This window comes from Telmatherina bonti (assembly GCF_933228915.1).
Source record: "Telmatherina bonti genome assembly, chromosome: 13".
Classification (NCBI taxonomy): Eukaryota; Metazoa; Chordata; class Actinopteri; order Atheriniformes; family Telmatherinidae; genus Telmatherina; species Telmatherina bonti.
The window spans coordinates 32617953-32638371 of NC_136611.1; the positions used below are offsets into that span (position 1 = coordinate 32617953).

The window sequence follows — 20419 nt, forward strand, 5'->3', positions numbered from 1 at the left end:
AAAGTTGGAAACATGGAATTGTCCGAAATCTCTTAATATACTGAAGCATTCAGAGTTCCTTTAACTGGAACCAAGGGAACAAGCCCAGTTGCTGAAGAACAAGTCCACACCACAATACCCCCCTTCATCAAACTTCACACATGGCACAATGCAGTCAAACAGGTACCGTTGTCCTGGCAACTGCCAAACCCAGACCCAGTAAGTTGCCAGACGGAGAAATGTAATTTGTCCCTCCAGAGAGCATGTTTCCACTGCTCTGGAGTCTGGTGGTGGCGGGTTTCACACCACTGCATCGACGCGTTGGTTTCACCTGGTGATGTTTGGTTCGGATGCAGCAGCTCACCATGGAAACCAACCACGGTGAGCTAATCTGAGGACCACATGAAGTTAGGAGGTCTGTAGTGACTGAAAGTGGGCGTCCGCTGCGTACCCTGCAGCACAGCATCCGCTGACCTCCCTCTGTCTTTTCACACGGCCAGCACATCATGGCTGAACTGCTGTTGTTCTCCGTTGCTCTAGCTGTGTTGGAAAACCAGACACTTGACTGTGGAGGAAATTTAATGACTGAGCTTTTAGCACTGGACGCATCCTTTCACGGTGGAACTCACTGCAGTACCATGAGAGCGACCCACATGTGTGCAGAGGCAGTCTGCATGCCGAGGCGCTTGAATTTATATACCTGTGGCCTTGGAATTGACCCAAAACACCTGAATTCATCCATTTGGATGAGTGGGTGAATATTTTAGTGATATAATGTATATCAAAATTCTGATTGGAGGAAACAGAACTAATTTATTTACATATGTGGATGATATTCATGACTGACGGTCCAGATGAAAGCACACCCAGGAGACTCCTCAACATTTTAAACCATGGCGTATGATGCTCCGGTAGCATGAAACAGGAAGTACCTGTAACCGAGCCATTAAATCTCTGATCTCCACCAAACTTATCATGGTCTATGGCAGTCATAGTGTCAACTGAGTCATGTATAAATATGCTGAAAAAGTCACAATCTGGTCAAATAGCGCCACCTAGAAAATTTCAATCGATCAGCCCCGCCCACTCAATTGACCAACATGCATGAAATTTGGTACACATGTGCTCCACGTGAAGACTTACAAAAAAACCTTCTGGACCTATCGGCTAATTTAATTAGGAAGTCGGCCATTTTGAAAAAGGTTCCATCATGGGAGTCATTTTGGCCTTCTTCTTTGCCATACATTTTAACCAACTCGTCCGTGGGCTTTTATCCAACTGACACCAAAATTGCTCAGGATACTCAGGAGGCATGTGTGATTAAAAGTTGTGCTAATCGTTTATATAACCTAAAGCGTGTGGGAGGGGTGGGACCTCAAAGTTTAATGTCTTGTCATTTACAACTAACTTATATAACTCCCACACAAAACAACATATCTGCACCTAAATTGATACATATTATGCCAGTCCCATTCTGAACACAAGTGCATATCAATAATTGGTTTTCAAATTACCCCCACCCCCTAGAAACAGGAAGTGTCCTTTTTTAAAAGCAATGTTGCTATTTACATTTGATATACAACACCCAATCTACACCAAACTGACATTGGGTTGGTCTAGTACAATCTTGACCACAAACATGGGTTCATATGACATCACTACCACAGCCCCGCCCTCTGACGACAGGAAGTTCCTTGTTTTAAAGCGTAAATGACCTGATGTGGAGTTTGGCTGCAGGTGAGGGCCAGAGAAGCAGGAGGTGCCAGGGGAGGCGGTGCCAATAGGCCGAGCGGCGGTGTAGGTGCGAGGACCTTAATCGCCACTTGCGCCTTTCTAGTTTGACTTGCTCTTGGTTTGGAAAATCCCTGAAAGCTAAAAAAGTGACCTCAGAGTGAAGCTGAGAGAAGAACAGTTTTCCCTTTTTCATCTCAAGCTGAAACCAAAGTTTCATAGCAGTTTTGTGTATTTCATGCTGTTCTACATTAGCATAAGACACTTTCACAGACTGGGAATGTGTCATTTTCAGGCTCTAACCCTTGTCAGCGAGTGTACATGATTCCCCTCATATTTTCCTCATATGACATGTTAACAGAACTGCATTACAATGTTTAGTTCTCAGGCTGTGAAGAGCAGTAACAGCAGTGGAGACGATCTAATATATACTTCATGAAATCCATGTGTTGTAGGTACCAAGTGTGTGTGGCCATCCTGATCTACTTCCTTCCTCTGCTGGTGATGGGCTGTGCCTACCTTGCTGTGGGACTGACTCTTTGGGCCAGCGAGATTCCTGGAGACTCGTCTGACCGCTACAGGGAGCAGCTGACTGCCAAGCGCAAGGTAAATGCTCTTTCAGGAACCCCCTAACCCCCCCCCCCCCCCCCGTACGATTCTCCCTGCTGCCCTGAGCCCAACATGGTGGAAACGTACATGTCTCTTTTTTTCTTTTACCATGACGGAATAGTTTTTAAAACTACAAACTACACACACACACACACACACATCTCCTTGATGGCATAAATTTGAAGTTTCCAGGAAAAAGGCTGATCCGCTCTGCGCTCTAAGGCAGCTACTTACATCTGGTTCATCTCTATGTCATTCTCAGTGAGCGCTCTGTGCTACTGACAGGATTAATGATGCTTCCATGAGTGTTACCTTTTTATTTTGTTTGAGGACAGTTTGTTTTGTTGTTGTTGGTTTTCTTTGTTCCTGTTTTTCTGAATAGACAGGTTTGTAGTACAATGTTGAGCCAACAGAGATGCTTGTTATAGGGAAGAGGAAGGGAAAACCAGAAGACGAGTTGCTGCTACGTTTGAACAAGTAATTATAAACAGCAAAGTGATGTGTGTATCTGCTGTGGTGTAGTTGCCTCTCAAGAAGTGGGTATACTCCCAATTTTTCACCTTTTTTAAAAGAAAAAAAACAGTAAAGTTGTCCAAAAAACACTGTTTCAGAAATAAAATGACATGTAAGACTACTCTATTTAGTTCACCCCAAAAATTGATCTGTATATTTGCTTATTGTCACATTATTTCTGCTCTTTGGTTTTAGGGAGGAAGAGTTATGAAAGGACTGGCACAATATTGGCACACAGACTAGTGAGACACAGGCTCATAGACACATATATCTTCATTATGTCTCTGTTCAGGCTGAAGTTAACGCAGCTGATGGCTAACCGCACCAGTGTAGCATATAGGAAACCTTAGCTGAGCCGCTGGGCAACGTAGGTACATGTATGGAGACCTTTGTAACAGTAAAAGCAGCATCACAGGAGGTTAGAAGTGGGTGTACTCAATCCTGACTGAAAAGGAAGTGGCTATACTCCGTATACCCGCGTATACCCTGGACTACACCACTGGCTGCACCACCAGCAGCACCGTCCTGATTGTTTGTCCCGGTGATGTGGTTCAGCAAATGATTTACTCATTTTCATGAGTCATTAAGTTATGCCATATTTTGGGTCTGCATTGTTAGTCAACAAGCAGAGGCCTTCTTGTTCTGTCGGGATTTTGGCGTATCTTGTACTTCAGTTTTATGGTATGCTCATACGGTTCCAGTTCAGGTGGTGCAAAGCGGGTTTTGCAGATACATTCTTAATTCATTTCTCATTTTTGATCTGTGAACATTTCAGCTGTCTTTGCTGTCATATGTCCTTTTCACAAAACCCAAGTAGGGTTTCCTTTTTGGAAATCTTCTGAGATCAACATGACATCCACTTTTCTTTCACACACTAATGAAATGTGCTCCTGGTAACATGCACCTTGTTCTTGTAGCTCTGAAGTTACAGGTTAGTCATTTTAATGATCAGGGTGCAGACGTTTAGACGTGCTCATGGCTGTTTGCTGGGACAAGATCTGATGACTTATGATATTCATAAGCTTTGAATTGTTTTTACTATGTTTCATTAAAGCTGATTCCTTATACTGTCTGGACATTTTGACTGGCTCCCCTGGCAGAAGAACCGCATGTTCACAGAGCTGTTGTGTGTTCCACAGGTGGTGAAGATGATGATCGTGGTGGTGTGTACGTTTGCCATCTGCTGGCTGCCCTACCACATCTACTTCCTCCTGCACCAGTTCTTCCCCCACCTGCTTGAGAGACCGTTTATCCAGCAGTTCTACCTGGCCATCATGTGGTTAGCCATGAGCTCCACCATGTACAACCCAATCATCTACTGCTGCCTCAACGACAGGTTGGTGAGCACGCTGCATGTTCCTGATGTCTAAACATCTCACCCTCAGACAGAAACCAAACTGTTTGCTTTGTCCTTTTTAGGTTGTTTTTTTTTTTTTTTTTGGGAAATGCAGAATATGCTGCTTTTACAAATTCATTTTCTTTTTAAAAGAAGTATTTTGATTTAACTCAACACTTCCTGCATGCTTCCTTTTGATAAATAGATTTCAGACAGCTTTAGTGGCAATTTCACCCCCCATTCATGGAAAAATATATCTTTTTTACTTGGACACAGTGGAGTTGCAGCGATGGTAGCAGTTTTCTGTTTGCAACCTTCAGTTTGAACATGTGGTTTAATGCAAAGCGTTGGAGCCCATGACGCTTTACAGAGAGCAACCTCTGCATGCGAGGTTGTTTTCATGGTCCTTAGCATGTAGTCCAGCAGTCCTTCATATGACTGATGAATCCATGAAAAATCATTTAACCCTTTTACGCACGGAGACATTAAATGCCACTTGTCATACTATCCTTGGTCATAATTAATTACAGCAGGATTGATACTAAATCAATATACAAATAATAAATAATATTAAAATATTAGATAAAAATAATAAGATGACCACTTGAATAATTAATTAAAATATAATTAGTTTCAGCACAGATTTTCTCTGTTTTTCTTTCTCGTCCAGCATTTAAGCAAGCAGAATGATGGTCTGGATGCTGTGTTCTGCTGAGCTTATAGATATAATAATCCCCATTTATTTTCCTATTTATTTTACATAATTGTTTGTATGACAGAGTTTGTACTGCTGGATCGGACCGGAGAGGGTAGAAAAGGGATAGAAAAAGAACAGAAAAAAATAGATAAATAAAAAAAAGGAGAACACAGTGAAAGTAATTATATAAATTACCATAGAAATATGCACAAATACACAGTTTACAAAAGAAAAAAAACATTTAACATAATCCAGGATTATCATATCAGGTCCATTTCGTAATACAACATCGCAAATTATGTTCTTTTATGAACAGAGTCTCTTTTTAAAATAAATAAATAAATACAGTGACTGAAATCCCAACATCACAGCATTTCTGAGCCACAACAGCAGCATCTTCAGTCGTCGTCAGCTTGTACACACAAGCTTTGAGATTAGCTGTCTGGAAACTGTCTGCACCTAAAAGATTTCCACAAATGGCCTGAATCTAAAACAGACTTGAAGCAATAATTCATTCGACTGTTTCTGTGAACATTAACGGTGTTTGCAACGTTCCGCCTGTCCGCTGAAATGTCACTGAGTCTAAATATCATCACTTTGCAAATCTAAGACAGATGGTGAGCTCAGCTTGTTGTCTTTATTCAAGCGTCTCTCATTGTCCTCCATCACAGCCACTTGTCTTTGTGCTGGAGGAGAAATGAGATTTCACACTTGGTTGTTTTCACCTCGGAAATTCATTAAGTCCTAAAAATGAGAGCGTGTGGGATGTGAGGTTGGATTTAGTCATCACTCTGTCTAGTCTGTTAAGTTCTCGTTGGTCTCAGTCACCTTGGCTAACTTTACAATATGTGCACACTCAGATTTTTGTAGTTTCTGTCCTGCTCACCGGATTCACCCTTCCTCCACATTCTTCACTTCTGACCTTGTTGAGGTATTTTGTTGAGCCGTTTAGAGACATGATTCATCTTTTTGTGTATATTCCATCATTGAGTTATTTTTCATTTTTTCTTTCTAACACCTTAAAATGTGTGTAAGTGCTTCATTTACAAACTGCCTTTGCCCCTTGACAGTGTTTTTAACACTACATTTTTTAGCCCCTTTTCCAAGTTGCCTGTGTGTAGAACTGCAGTTCTCCAAGCTGGAATCAGTGTAAACAGTCTTGTCAGACTGGGAAGACGTCCAAGCTGCCTGCCTGTTAATGTGCATTTTACTGTAAGAAAAAAAAATCAAGGTAGCCTACAGTATGTCAAAAGTGTTTATGTTGCATTTACCAGATTAATTTATTTATAATGAAGTAGAAATGGTGGGATCAAGTATCTTGTCCGAGGAGAACTTACCTTCTAGCACATAAACATTCATTCATTTTCCTAACCACTTAGTCCGATTAAGGGTCGCGGGGAAGCTGGAGCCTATCCCAGCTGGCTTTGGGTGAAAGGCAGGGTACACCCTGGACAGCTCGCCAGTCCATCTCAGGGCCACACAGAGACAAACAACCACTCACGCTCACACTCATTCTAATGGGCAATTAAGAGTAACCAGTCAACCTAACATCATGTCTTTGGACGGTGGGAGGAAGCTGGAGAACCCGGAGAGAACCCACGTATACATGGGGAGAACATGCAAACTTCACACAGAAAGGCCACTGTCCAAGCCTCGCCCCAGCTGAGGATCCAACCAGCCACTATGCCACCGTGCAGCTAGCACACTAATATCGTGGTTTTATTCTCTTCCATTCACTAGCAATGCAAATCTGAAGCCACAAGCAACCGCATGGCTTTTCTTTTCCTCCCTCTGAGTGGAAATGTGAACACAGTTTCTCATATTCATCTCGTTTGACACAACCTGCATATAGAGGGACTCCTGCATCTTCACAGAATCCAGTACTTCCACACGGTACCTTTAAACGTATCGGATTTCCCCTGCAGCCATCGTATCTGTTATGAGACTATCTGTGCACTTCACATGTAATTTAGAGTTCGGCCTTTTGTGTTCCTCAACATTCATTCATTCATTATTCTAACGGCTTAATCCGATTAAGGGTCGCGGGGAAGCTGGAGCCTATCCCAGCTGGCTTTGGGTGAAAGGCAGGGTACACCCTGGACAGCTCGCCAGTCCATCGCAGGGCGTTCCTCAACATTGTGTTATTTATTTATTTATTTACATTGGTACATACTGTATACAATGCATCCAAAAAGACTACAACTTTTCTACCCAACACCTAGTGTATACTATATATACTACATGACAACTGCAGGATTTGACAATGAGGCACACTCACGAGCACGCAGAACAACAGTATCTGGACAACGTAAACATGAAGACAGAGCAGGCGGTGAGCATTGGGTTTATGTGAAGATGACAGCTTAAGACATGTAAGAGGATATTTCAGGCCAATAAATCAAGGAAGTTGGATTCTCTCCCATTTACACCTACACTGCTAGTAACCGTCATGTAAGCATGGCAGTATTTTCTGTGGACATGCACGACAGATTCTCCAAATAAACGCTGAATGAAAGGAAGGACTTGAAGCAATGACTTGACAAACAGCAGGTCATGTTTGTAACTAAACATAGCTGGTACTAGTGTAGCAGGTTACTTGTTTAAACTAAAAGCAACTTTACACAAACATGCTTGTCTTTTGGTACTTTAAAACGTACTGAAATACAGCAAACATAAAGTCTACTTCAGCATAAATGTCAGTTGGCCGTCGGTCAAACAAAAGATATGAAAAGAGGTGAGACTGCTTCATGGTCCAAAAATTAGTGACGGCGAGATGGAAACGGTGTTCCAGTTTGTCCTGAAACTATTGTGGAACGCGCAATGCGAAACAACGTTCCATGATCTGAATCGAGACGTGGCGGTCATGTGACCGTTCCGTATCGCGTTCCATCACGTCACCAATCGTTTTGAAATGCCACCGTTGTTCCGCGCCGCGTTAATCTGAACCATAGGTCAGAACTTAGCGAAACTCAGCAATCTTTTCAACCTTGTTTCCAAAATGGAACAACTAAACATATAGAAGAAAGTGAAATTGTTTAGTACATTTTCATAAAATTAAAATACTGATATTCAAAATTATTTTCGTGTCTTTTCTGATTAGCGGCAGAGTCACTTGATGTGCGTAAAACAATTAACATCTTTCCTAAACAGCTGTTTATTTGCAAAGTCTTCTCTCAGCATTCTTTGAGAATTTTATTATAATGGAAGGAAGTAGAAAGTGTTCCAGGTCAGCTGTCTGGGATCACAGCTCCTTGAAGGGAAATAGGTTAAATGCAAAACATGGAACATTTGTTACTACTACATGTAATACTACAACAACATGGATATACCTGCGGACCAAACATCCTGATGTCTCCATCAGTCTTAGGAAACCCAGTCCAGCTACCATTCTGGTTATGATACAGTAACTATATTCAGCATCAGAAACTTAATTCAAGAAGTAATTGTTAATTCATTTAATTTATTACACATTTGAGTTTACTCTTTAATTAAATCTACTATTTAGAATGAGTGAATTTCACACCTGAGCACAAAAAGGTACATTTATTATATCTACATTCACACATATTAATAATTTTAGTATTGTACTTAGTTTTTGTTGTTTTCTGACAGGGAGATTAAAGAAATTGGACAAGGCACTGATCAACCTGACCTAATTTTATTTGATTAAATATTATTTTTAATGTAATAATAATAATTTATTATTATTAATAATCATGATAATAATAGTAATTAAAATAGTTTTATTAATAATCCAATAATAAAGTATTTATCTAGCTAATTGGACCTACAACCCTTTTTAATTGTGGACGTTGACGGTTTCGGGAAATTTGTAAAGAAACTTGATCCCAATTACATTCTCCCATCCAGAAATCATTAAAAAATACAATGAAATTATACTGAAGTCTATACTTTCATACTGACATCTCTAGAAACTAACAAAAGAAGTTACAACAGACCAAACACATCAGGACGAAAACGTTTTATTTTTTTTAGTTCAATCATTTGAAATCATATTTTTTGGCCACTGGGTGTCGATGTGGTAATGTGTTCCGAACGTTCCTGAAGATCATTTCTTTTATTGGAACAATCATTCCACACGATTCGATCTCGCGAACGTTCCATTTCTGCGATCACTACCAAAAATAAGTACCACACTTTATTTCATATGAAGCGTGGTACTTTATTCTATATGCATACACTGACCATCATCACAGTCCACAAAGTAACAGCAGGCTCTTATCCCCTCCTGCTGCCAAACCTGAAGAGATCAGCCCATTGAGGTGGGGCTACAAGAACAAAACCACAAAATAATAACACATATTAACAACCATCAAACACAACAAACAGCGGTTCGATCTTGCCATCAATAAAATTTACACACTTGAAACTAGAACAAAGTAAAAATGTTTCGGAAGTTTTTCGATATACCGCTGCTAATTAAAATTCTCTTCACAGAGGAAGGCTGGCCAGTGGCCCTCCACAAACACCCATCAACATTTGACTATTCAGCAGTCATTGGTGATGGAGCCACACATCTCCATCACAATATAGTTTTAAAGGGCATCGCTAACTTTTGGAGTTGCAGATGAACCGGTTGGGCTTCAGATGTCTGTACAATGAGAAAGAAAAGTCATCACATGCAGCTGTTCTATGAGTCTATTACACTGGCTGGTTAAACTAGGCTGATTAGCAATTTGTTTTTAAAAAGCACTCAAACCATCTGAACTTAAACTCATGTGATCTTTTCTTGCACAGGTTTCGTGCCGGTTTCAAACAAGCCTTTCGCTGCTGCCCCTGTGTCCCTCAAGGCTCTTACGAAGGCCTGGAACTCAAGTCCACCCGCTACCTTCAGACCCAGACGAGTGTTTACAAAGCCAGCCGAATGGAGACCACCGTGTCCACCGTTCTTCATGTTGGAGATGACGTGGAGCAGCCCAAGGTTAAGGCTATGGCAGGACTAGGACCTACTGGGGTCACATCTGCGTCAAGGCCACATAGCTCATCTCTGGACCTCACTTCAAACTGCTCCTCATCCCATAGTGTCTCCAAAACTGTATCAGAGACATCTAGTTTCTACTCCAGTAACAACCTGCAGGAATAGACCTCCAGAGCAGGCAGCATTTGCCAGACAGCAGGGAGAGAGTGTGAGTTGACTGTTCACGTCGCTGCTTTCGCCTGCATGTGTTCATGCAAAGTACAGCTTGAATGTGTGACCTTGTCTGCCAGTGGCTGTGACTTTATGGTGAATATATTTCCAGTGTGTTTACTGGAACATCATATCAGAGACATGGTCCCTGCTGTCTGAGCATCGTCCTCACCTAACCTACAACACGGCGGTGGAATTATTCCTGCTACTCACAGCTGATGATCAACCAGCATTAGAAAGATTTTCTTAGTGCCAAAGAGCAACAAGGAACACTTCATCTACTGGAGTACCTTCCATTTCAAAGGCTAAACTCCAGCAGATGCTAGCGCCTCCGACTTTCACAGCTTCTGCTTGTCAGAGCAGCCTCCTGTCAGAGCTCACACATCCTCAATCACACAAGCTATGTGACTTCATACAGTCTATTTTTGATTGGAGCCTCCGTATAACGTGCGACCTGCAACACGACAGCGCCGAGTTTTTATAGTAAAGTAGAGAAAACCGGGTTTTCACCGCAGCGCTCCCCACGAGATGTGTGTTTTAAACATGAGTAAAGGCTTTGCCATGGAAGGGGCTTAAATCTGGGAAACGTGCTTGTCCATGTCTGTGTATGTGAGAGCTGATGAGAATGCCAACTCTTATCTCTCTGAGCAGGACTGCACCAATGTGCAGAATGTGTGTGTGTGTGTGTGTGTGTCTGGCTGGAAGGATGCTCAACGTATCCCCTGCAGGCTTTGCTGAAAAGTTTTGGCAATCAGCAAAAATACCAGCAGTGACTGGCTCATATTTCAGATTGACATCAGCAGCTGGCAGTATCATTTTCTTTTTGTTTGGCTAATGCTGAAGAAACAACAGCTGAAAGAGACTCAGACTGCACAAAATGATCTCAGACACCGCCAGATCTAAACAATATGTGTAGAAGTGATGATGACCAAGCTGTCAACAACTTCTCTATGAAAGCTCCGACACAGGACAGCAAGAAGCTCCTCTCCCATTTCTGTGTGAATGCAAACTGGGATTTGGCTGGGTTCCCGCGTGTCTATGACACACACTGCTGTGGACGTGTGCAGTTAAAGTGGCCAAATTAACCTGTGACATCCTGTGTGGGCGGTGAAGATGATCCCTTCTGTCACGCATTAGCAGGCATCGCACCATCTAAATGTAATCCAGCTGCAGGTTTAAAGGTCTTTGCAGACTGTGGCCTGGAATGTGCACCCTCAGCGAGCTGTGGCTCTTCAGCATGCAGCGATGTGCCTTGCTGCTTAGCATAATGTCTGTGAAAGGACAAGTGGGATGGGGGGGGGGTTATAGGAGCAGCTCCCTCCACTGAGGTCCAGGAAATAACTTTAATGGAATCAAACCACAAAACTGCCCAAACAAATGCTCCCAGTTTTCATCCATCATTATTACCTGCATCTGAACACACTTAAGCTGGATTTGTAATCACGTGGTGCATGTGGAAGGTTGCAGTCTTCTCCATGTAGGTTCCTGGAGGCTTGACGTGCATCTCTTCCAGACCTGACAGTAACCCCAGAAGTAGTCCCTGATGATTGGTTGTGTTTCTGTATCTCTTGCTGAATTTGTGCATTAATGGCGGAAGATGAACTGAACCACGACGGCATCACCCTGCGTCATACAAAGACATGAATACAAATCCAGCTTTAGACCCTGAATTGATTGTATTAGTCCTGAAGGTTGTGCCACAATATTCTTATACAAACCGTACATTTATTGTTTGATGTAGTTTACTTTTATTTACTACGACGTGGTATCTGTGGAAAATTTAGTGTTTTTTATTTAGTTTTGTGTTTGTGTGTGAATGATAAAGTCAAGCCTAAATGTTTAAAAATATACCCTGCAGTCAGCTAAATCCACAGTATTTGTTGTGTACAGCTCAGTTAAACACAAAACAAAGCAAAATCCAGAAGTTCTTAGTAAGTTATTCCAGTATGAAAACGTGTTTTTATATACATAGAAGCAACAGTTATATGACCACATACGCTTTGTAGAAAATGATCATAATAATATAGCTTAGTTACACCACTACTGCTGTCTTCATGTGGCATTAACATGAGCAGTTTGTTGATATCTATCAATGAGCAGCACACATACATGCACACATTACACACATATCAATAAGCGATTTCTTCATAGCTCACATAGTGAGGTGTCGGGCAGGAAGCAAGAACAAGTGGAGCTCATATTCAGAACGAGTTTGTAACAAATCAGAGATTTAAGAAGATGAATGTCTTGCAATAGTCTGGATGATAAGTCGGTTGTGTGGACTGTTTAATACATAACACTAAGAGCTTGTCCACACATAGCCGGGCTTTTTAAAAACGGAATATTTTTCCCCCTTAAAAAAAAATTTGTCAACACAACCTCGTTTTTCCAAATCCAAATCCATCCATACCTTTCCACAAAACTGTGTTTGCACGTTTCTAGGTATCTCAAATCTTCAGGTGGAGGTAGCGCCCCTAATCCTATCCAATCAGAATAACCTTCCATCTCATGATGTCACTTCCACAAAACAGGAAACGTGCCTCCAATGTGATCTTCTTAGGTGACAGAAAGTAATTCCCCTTTGCTGTTGGTAGTTTATGTGGAGCGGTATTTGAGCTTGTGAAAACAATCAATGGACAACAGATGACGCCATCACAGTTTTGAGGACGTCCATGCTGGTGTAAATGTAAAGGAGTTAATGTGTTCATTAGCCTGTGGTTTTATTTTGAAAAGGCCAGACCAGAAGTCTGCGTTGTGTTGATGGGGAAAGTTTGACGGTGCTGACTAATAATAAAAGACGGCGGCTGTACCAGTTCTGCACATAGACATCATATAAACATAGATGCCACGTAGTATCATGTTGCCTATACAAGCTGACGTCTCATCGCGCCGCCATCTTGGATGGGTTTCCCTCCCGCCTCCAATAAATTTATTTGTAGGGTGTAGGTCCATCTACAACAATAACTTCACAACGTTTTACTTGATTATTTCTCACAGTTTGGTTTGTTTCAAAGGGCAGAGATGTTATGAGACAGATCACTGTAAAACGTTAAAAACTACATGCTAAAATGTTTTTATCATTCTATTTAACAAAAACATTAGGTAACTGCAATATAAATAAATGTATAAATGAATTTGATACTAGCATATTTGATTGTTTATTGATGTATTTGGATTTATCTATTTTATCTGGTCAAATAAATTATTATTCAACCTTGTGAAATGTAATTCCATGCTGAACAAAATACGGAAATAGTTGCTGGATTTCTCTTGACTATGGTTGACTCTTTCTTTTTTACATTTATTAATTTATCCAAATATAGAGACACAGTTGTACAAAGTCTGGAAATGAAGTATTGTATCCAAATTGTGCAATTCAGAAGTTACCCAAAAAAATACTCGGAGAGCACAAACCTCCACCAAGGCCTTTAAAAAGTTCCTGGATCCAAACGGTGATCCGGATCACCACCAAAATTAAATCAGTTCTTCCTTTTCACATTTCGAACAACTCCTGAAAATTTAATTAAAAATCTAATCCATAACTTTTTGAGTTATATTGAACACAAACAGACAAACAGATAAAGCCGGTAACAACATAACCTCCTTGGCAGAGGTAATCATGCTACCATGTAAAACTCTCTTTGTGAAGCATCAATATCTAAATTTTCCATAAACGTCTAATAGGAGTAAAATTTATCATTTGTATTTAGTAGATTATTAATCATTTATGAACCAATTATGTAGAAAAGTGTTTTGTTTGTGTGTAATATTTACGCGTCGTTCTTCAGAAAACAGTTTTGTGGGGAAACCACGTTGAATCTGCAGCAAGACTCGAAAGCGGAGACCCATCCAATATGGCGGCGATGCTGGTTCACTCTCCAGCGCTCAATGAGGCGTCTACGTAAATATGATGTCTATGACTAATAATAAAAGACGGCGGCTGTGCCAGTTCTGCAGAAGTTCTCATGTTCTTGTTTTACATATTATGAAAGTAAAGGTGCATGAACAAGACCCTCGTTACATAAACAAAAGTCGTACATGTGACATCATGTCATTTTCTGTTGGTGTCTGATGGTGACGATTAAAAACCCAAAACCCCCGGTTATAAATGTCCACATGCAGACGTGCAAACGGAGTATTCAAATCTTCACTTATGTCAGAGGTTTTTAAAACCATCGCTTTTGAGTGCAGAAATTTGCATTTTTGGTGTGAATGACGGGCCAAATCGGAGAGAAATATCTTCGTTTTGTGAGATATTCTGCTACGTGTGGACAGGCCTTAAGTTAAGAAGAAGATGTTTTAAGCCTTGGGGAACACTCAAAACCAATGTTTGGCAAAAGGATTTGTGTTGGCAGTAAATAGTAATAACCAGGCTGCTGGAGTGCAGAGTAACTCACTAACAGGTTGCTTGTTGATGGATGAGAAGTGAGAAAGCTTGTTGTTGAGCAGAGAATCCAGACATGGGGAGAAACACTGTTAGCAACAGGAGTGTCATGCTGAGAAATGAGATCAGTAGTGTGACCTGAGAGTACCTATCTACCCCTCCTTAGATAGAAGAGTTGGAATAAGGCAGTGAAGAAACAGTGCAGGGGTAATGAAGAGAGTGCCAACCAATTAACCATTAACCTTAGAAAATGTAGAAGTGCCTCCAGGCGGGTCTCATGAAATACTTTCTTAATTCTCTTCTCTATTCAGACAATTTTTGCTTGTATATCTTTGCAGCATATGAAGAAAAAAATCCAATCTTCTCCAGTCTTAAAGGTGGAGTATGTAAAATTTTCAACATTTTCTAAATAAATTAACTAATAAAATAACTACAATCATAATTAGATAGTTTATTTTAAACATGTAGGTTCCAGTCAGTCCATATTTGATGCGTTATTAAATTACAGGTTTAATTAATGACTAATGACAAAAAGCACTTTTTTTTTTTTTTACTGGAAGGCAAACATTTAAGAAGGGTCTTTGTCATTAATTAAACTTGCAATTTAATAACACATCAAATATGGACAGACTGGAACCTACATGTTTAAAAAAACAATCTAATTATGATTGTAGTTAGTTTTTAGTTAATTTATTTAGAAAATATTGAAAATCTTACATACTCCACCTTTAAGGTTAAATTTATCAGGTGTAAATGTAAAATGTAAAAATGCTAAAATCAGGTTCTTTCTGGTCTAAAAATGAGGAAAAAACAACAGATGACAAATTAAACTGAGTTGCGATTTATATAACAATAACTAAGTTAAAATGCAGAAATAGTGTGTTTTTGCTAAATAAAGACAATGTTTCTAAGTTAGAACAAACAACAACGGTGATTTGCAAGCGTTTCCATGAAACAGTGTTTAGCGTAAAAACTTCGGTAAAATCACGTCCGGCTGACGTGATTAAGCTTATGCAAGGTCGCCACGTAGCGTTATTTGAAGGTTTTCAGCTTGCTGCGGAGTTTTAGCCAAGGCGTTTTGATGCTTTTCTCCCTCATTTTATTTGACAAAACTCTGAAATTTGCTGTTTGTTCCACACCGCGCCACTTCACTGGTCACATGACTCCGCACATCACGCCCAAAGACACGTAAATGTGAAAGTGTTTTCATTACACTTTTGCAAGATGTTTCTATGTTGAGACTTTTGAAAAACCACCAAATAAGAGCTTAAAAACTTTTTAGTGATATCTGAGACTTTTTTTTAAATGTAGGCGTTTCCATTTGCGTTTTTTTATCACGATATTTAGCTTTAGCAAAATTGTAGACATGATGGAAACAGCTTATGAAACTTGGAGTGTTCTCAGTTTTCCACACACTGATTCTGTTTAGTTCTGTCAAAGAAATGACGACACAAATGAACATCTTATATGTTTATTTAAATTGATAATAACAGAAAACCTTATACTGAATGTGTTTTCCATACGACAGTAAACCGCTGCATGGCCAGCCGCTACAGTCGCTGCAAAAGCAAAGTTTTTAGGTATGACTGTGCTGCTTTATGGTTAAATTGAATCATTGGTAAGACTGATGCCCCTTGTCTTTGCAAATCTGCTGTGAAAAATATAAAAAGAAATTGGTCTTTTTGAGGATATTACAACTTCATCATGTAATATGTCTTCAAGGTCTCAGATTTCTGGTTTATCATCTGAATTTATAAACTATACACTCTAAAGGAAGGCTCTCCGTGCCGCAGATGAAGCAGATAAGCAATCTTAATTTTAATGACATTTTAAGACTAACCTTGGTCTTGTTGTGGCAACAAAAGTACTCAGAAGCAGCGATTGTACATCTAAAAGTATAAGCAAGACGTACACTCCTGTCTGACTAAGGTATTTATTCCAGACAGCAGTGTATATGTATTAAAATGTATGAAATGTTGCAGCTAAGTGGATATAAAACGAAGTGCCCTGCAGTTCTGCATAATGCAAACTCATGTGTTAAAGCCCCTCAAGATTCTGCTTTACAAAAACATTTCTGTTTAATGTTGCATTTAAAGGAATAAGTCAGAAGCTATTTAGTTCCAGCTTCCCTCAAACTTCTTTTATCAGGATTGTGTGGAAGTGGTTTACATCATGGGGGCCTAACTTTTCCTGTACAAAATGGTCCCGCGTCTATTCAAATATTACTTCTGCTTAACCAGTCTCACTCTTAGTTTAATTTATTTTCAATAACTAAGTCAAATCTTGTAGTTTAACATCGAAAATATTGTCAAATATGACGTGAAAATATATGTTTAAAAATAGGATACCATGACATTATCATGAAGACGTTATTATATCATGTGTGTAAACGGCAGCAAGACGCCTAACTGGCTGATAATTCTTGGAATAAAACCAGGCTCCTATAAAAACATATTTTTAACCTCAAGTCAGGATTTTTCAAAGAAAATCTACTAAATATTAGATTTTACTACAGCTTTATATATATATATATATATATATATATATATATATATATATATATGTGTGTGACATAAAATAATAAAAAAACGAATTAAAGATGTAAATAAATTCATTTTTTTTAAATAATTGACTAAAATAATTTTCATCTTCATTTTTTCATTTCTCTCAATATCTCTACATACGTTTTGCTGCATGCTAGCAGCTAGCCAGCTTATATTTTCAGTTAATAAAAGACAGTGTCCAGTGGTCCTCATGGTCCACAGGCACAACAGTGGAAGTCGTTTATGACCCTCTTGGTGACAGCAAAGACCCAACCGATTAGTTACAGTCTATCCCGGTGAGGATCCTATTGATTTAAATCAGCATGACTAAAACCTGGTTAAAAAATAAATTCAGGGCCAGCAAGTTTTCAGATATCCTAACTAAAAGCCACATTGTGTTGATGGTAACAGAAGTTACGTACCATCTAATAAAGCATTTGTTAGGGATTACGTCTGAACCACGGAGACCTGACCAGACAGAGCGAGAGCGCTGTGGAAAGACATCATAATCCTGTTACCCTCTCAGTGAGACCGGCACCCATCAATGCCTCTGGCTCTGATGGGAGGATTTGGATTCAGTGAACTGAATAGGGAAATGTGCCTTGTTTCCATGTCATCTTACCAGTAAATTAGCTACAGTCAGTGTTTTAGAGTGTCATTGAAGCTGTTGTTGTATTTTAATGAGGACCAACAGCTTGCTGAAGGACAGAAAGGACCACTCTGTCTAGGTTAAAGGTCCCAAAGCAGCAACTTCAATATATTCTCATGGATGGACTACAATACAGAGTTAGTTGCTTTTTATAAAGTTATCATGTAGTGTTGAGTTGGAGTATCCTGCACCATGAATGTTTCTACCCCTCTAAATCTGTTGTTTTAGATGTTTGGCTAGAGATTTCATTCGCTAGCTTATATAGTCGCTGTCCCTGTCATGCCGAGTCAACGTCTTCTTCACGCCGTTTCATCACTGTTCCAGCTGAGCAACGCGTGGCGCTGGTATCACCCAGCTCACCAGTAGGGCCGTGTCAGGTAAAAACAGACTTCTAAGGTCATGCAGATCTTATAAAAATAAAGAAACACTGACTAAAATTCTATGGAGCATCTACTAAGTACCGTAGTACGCAGAATACACAGCAGGTGAGACAATATCCTACTTTGTTAGATGGTGATGCAACAGCAGCTCACAAATAAAGTCTTTTCCACCACAACTCTGAGCGATTTATGACTTTACAAAGTCATTTTCACTCCAATGATGCAGACGAGAGTGAAGGTCCCAGGTAGACTGTATTTCATCAACAAACATGTTATACTTGTGTATTTCAGCGAGAAACCAAATCAAAAAGTACTGAATAGATTTCCTTTACTAAATGTGTGTGTTTTAAGTAAGCTGACCGGTATCACATTTATAGAAATGTATTTAAAGTGGAAAATAAATATCTGTATTAAATGTGGAAATGATATCAAATCTCATGTAATTGGAAATAAATCCAATCACCTCAATACTCTCACATTTCACTTCATAGCCTCTTGTAATTCTCTGGAAAAATGCACATATCACATGTTTCGCCCACTATCAGCACATTTAGACTAACCAGTAGGGATGCACCGATACCAATATCAGTATCTGTGTTGCCTCAATACCAAGCATGTGTACTCGTACCGATACTGATACCGTTACCTATAACCGATACCACACCAGTCAAGCCAGCCAGATGTGTTTGATGACATGCTTCGGACGTGTTTTAAAAGAAATAAATGCCTTGAATGTTAAAATGTGACATTTTTTGTTCCACTAAAAGCGAGATCTTTGTTTCAAAACCACACATTTCTAGTTGTATTTAGGTAAAATGTGTCAAATCAGAATAAAACTTGTTGAAATTGTTAGATCTGTAAAGTTATTATATTTGTATTGGTGAGGAAACTTCAGAAAGGATGGGTCATTTATTACAACCTAATGAAATCTTACACAGTTATAAACAGCAATAATAACCATAGTCACAATATTGTTCATGTGAACAGATATTGGTATCGGCAGATATTCAAATTTCAGATTTGGATCGGTGCATCTCTACTAACCAGCCTTTAACCAGGTGAGGTAACTAACGCTCGCACATCCCAGTGTTTCTAACTGCAGAGGTCACATATTAGTAAAGTGACACCCAGCGTGACTCCGGTCCTCTGCCTGCTTCCCCACTGACTCACTCTGTGGTCACGGCCGATGTCTCCAGTCGGAGTTCATCCCTACTGGGGTCTCACAAATAGCAGCTAATGAACAACCGCTGTTCCTGACAGACTTTATGAAACTTTAATGCAACTCCAGGTTTTGTTTGCCCCCTTATCACCTGACACATGTCTGCAGGCTGTGGGCCTTTCAGTCCCAATGTGTCTCCTCTTCCCTGAGCTGCCTGGTTTGCTCTGACGTCTGTAAAACTAGACAGGAAAACAGCAGCAATGATGTGACGCGACATATCCGTTACAGCTGTCTGAGCCAGAGAGGAATTTTGCAGCAGAGTGAACACTGTGAACATACGCTCCAAAAATCCACCTCATCATAACCTGATGGTAACCGATGATCCAGAAATAATCCGCATCCTGAAAGCAGACGTGCTCCCTCGGCCGTCCATCGCCTGGACGGGTCAAGTGGAGTGGGTGAACAAGAGGCTGGAGCTCTAATGAATGTGTAATTAACTTTGTTCATCGAGTGCTTCTTCAATGAGCGTCTCTTTCTCCGTCTGTAACGCACAAACACACACACACACACTCGCTGATGAGAGCTGTAGCGATGGAGACAAAGGATCCCGGCTTGTTGCTGAGGAGAGGCGCCAGGCAGGCTCCACGGCGGAGTGAATGGCCTCATCAGCACCATCTCTTCCTGCGCTCTATCCATCCCTCGCTCTCCAATCATGCTAATTACACGAGAAGAGGGGAAGGCAAGCAGAAAAGCCTGCGCAGAGGCACACACACACACACACACACACACACACACACTGAATGCAGAAATGCAGCTCTCATGACTAAATAGGCTGAAAACAGTCAACCTGCTGCAATCATCTGCTGTAAGAAGGTTTGGAGAGAGCCACACAACAGCTTGTTGAGGGGATTTACATGAATTGATGCCCAGAGTGTGAGGAAAATGTTACTGCTGAGGATGTAAATATATTTCTACGAAGCTTTAACAGGATAAAAACATCCAGATGAGGAGTTTCAGCGTATAAGAAGAAGCAAACCTCTGCATCTTGTGGACGCACAACCTCTGCAATACAGTACATGATCAGTGTTAGATGTGTGTCGCTGCAGTCGGGCTCTGTGTCGTCGCTTATCAAAGACCTTTAGATAGTTAATCTGCCATTTTCCACTTCTTGTACAAATGCCAACTCTCCACTGGTCTCTTTTGTAAATCTACTTCTGAATGGGACTTTTTGATTCCTTGTTAAAAGAGAACTCACCAGGATCTGTGACTTAGAGATATCTGTGTGTGTGT

The 20419-nt window shown here is 40.2% G+C and overlaps 1 protein-coding gene across 1 annotated transcript in view; it reads left to right on the forward strand.

Moving 5' to 3' along the window:
- tacr1a (tachykinin receptor 1a) overlaps positions 1 to 9969 on the forward strand; it is a gene marked incomplete at both ends in the record, with an annotated part of 98955 nt that extends 88986 nt beyond the window's left edge. The window contains 3 exons of the mRNA XM_079250713.1: positions 2166 to 2316; positions 3972 to 4168; positions 9624 to 9969. Coding sequence (XP_079106839.1) covers positions 2166 to 2316; positions 3972 to 4168; positions 9624 to 9969 — 694 coding nt within the window. The remainder of the gene's footprint in view (positions 1 to 2165; positions 2317 to 3971; positions 4169 to 9623) is intronic.
- Positions 9970 to 20419: the final 10450 nt, after the last annotated feature.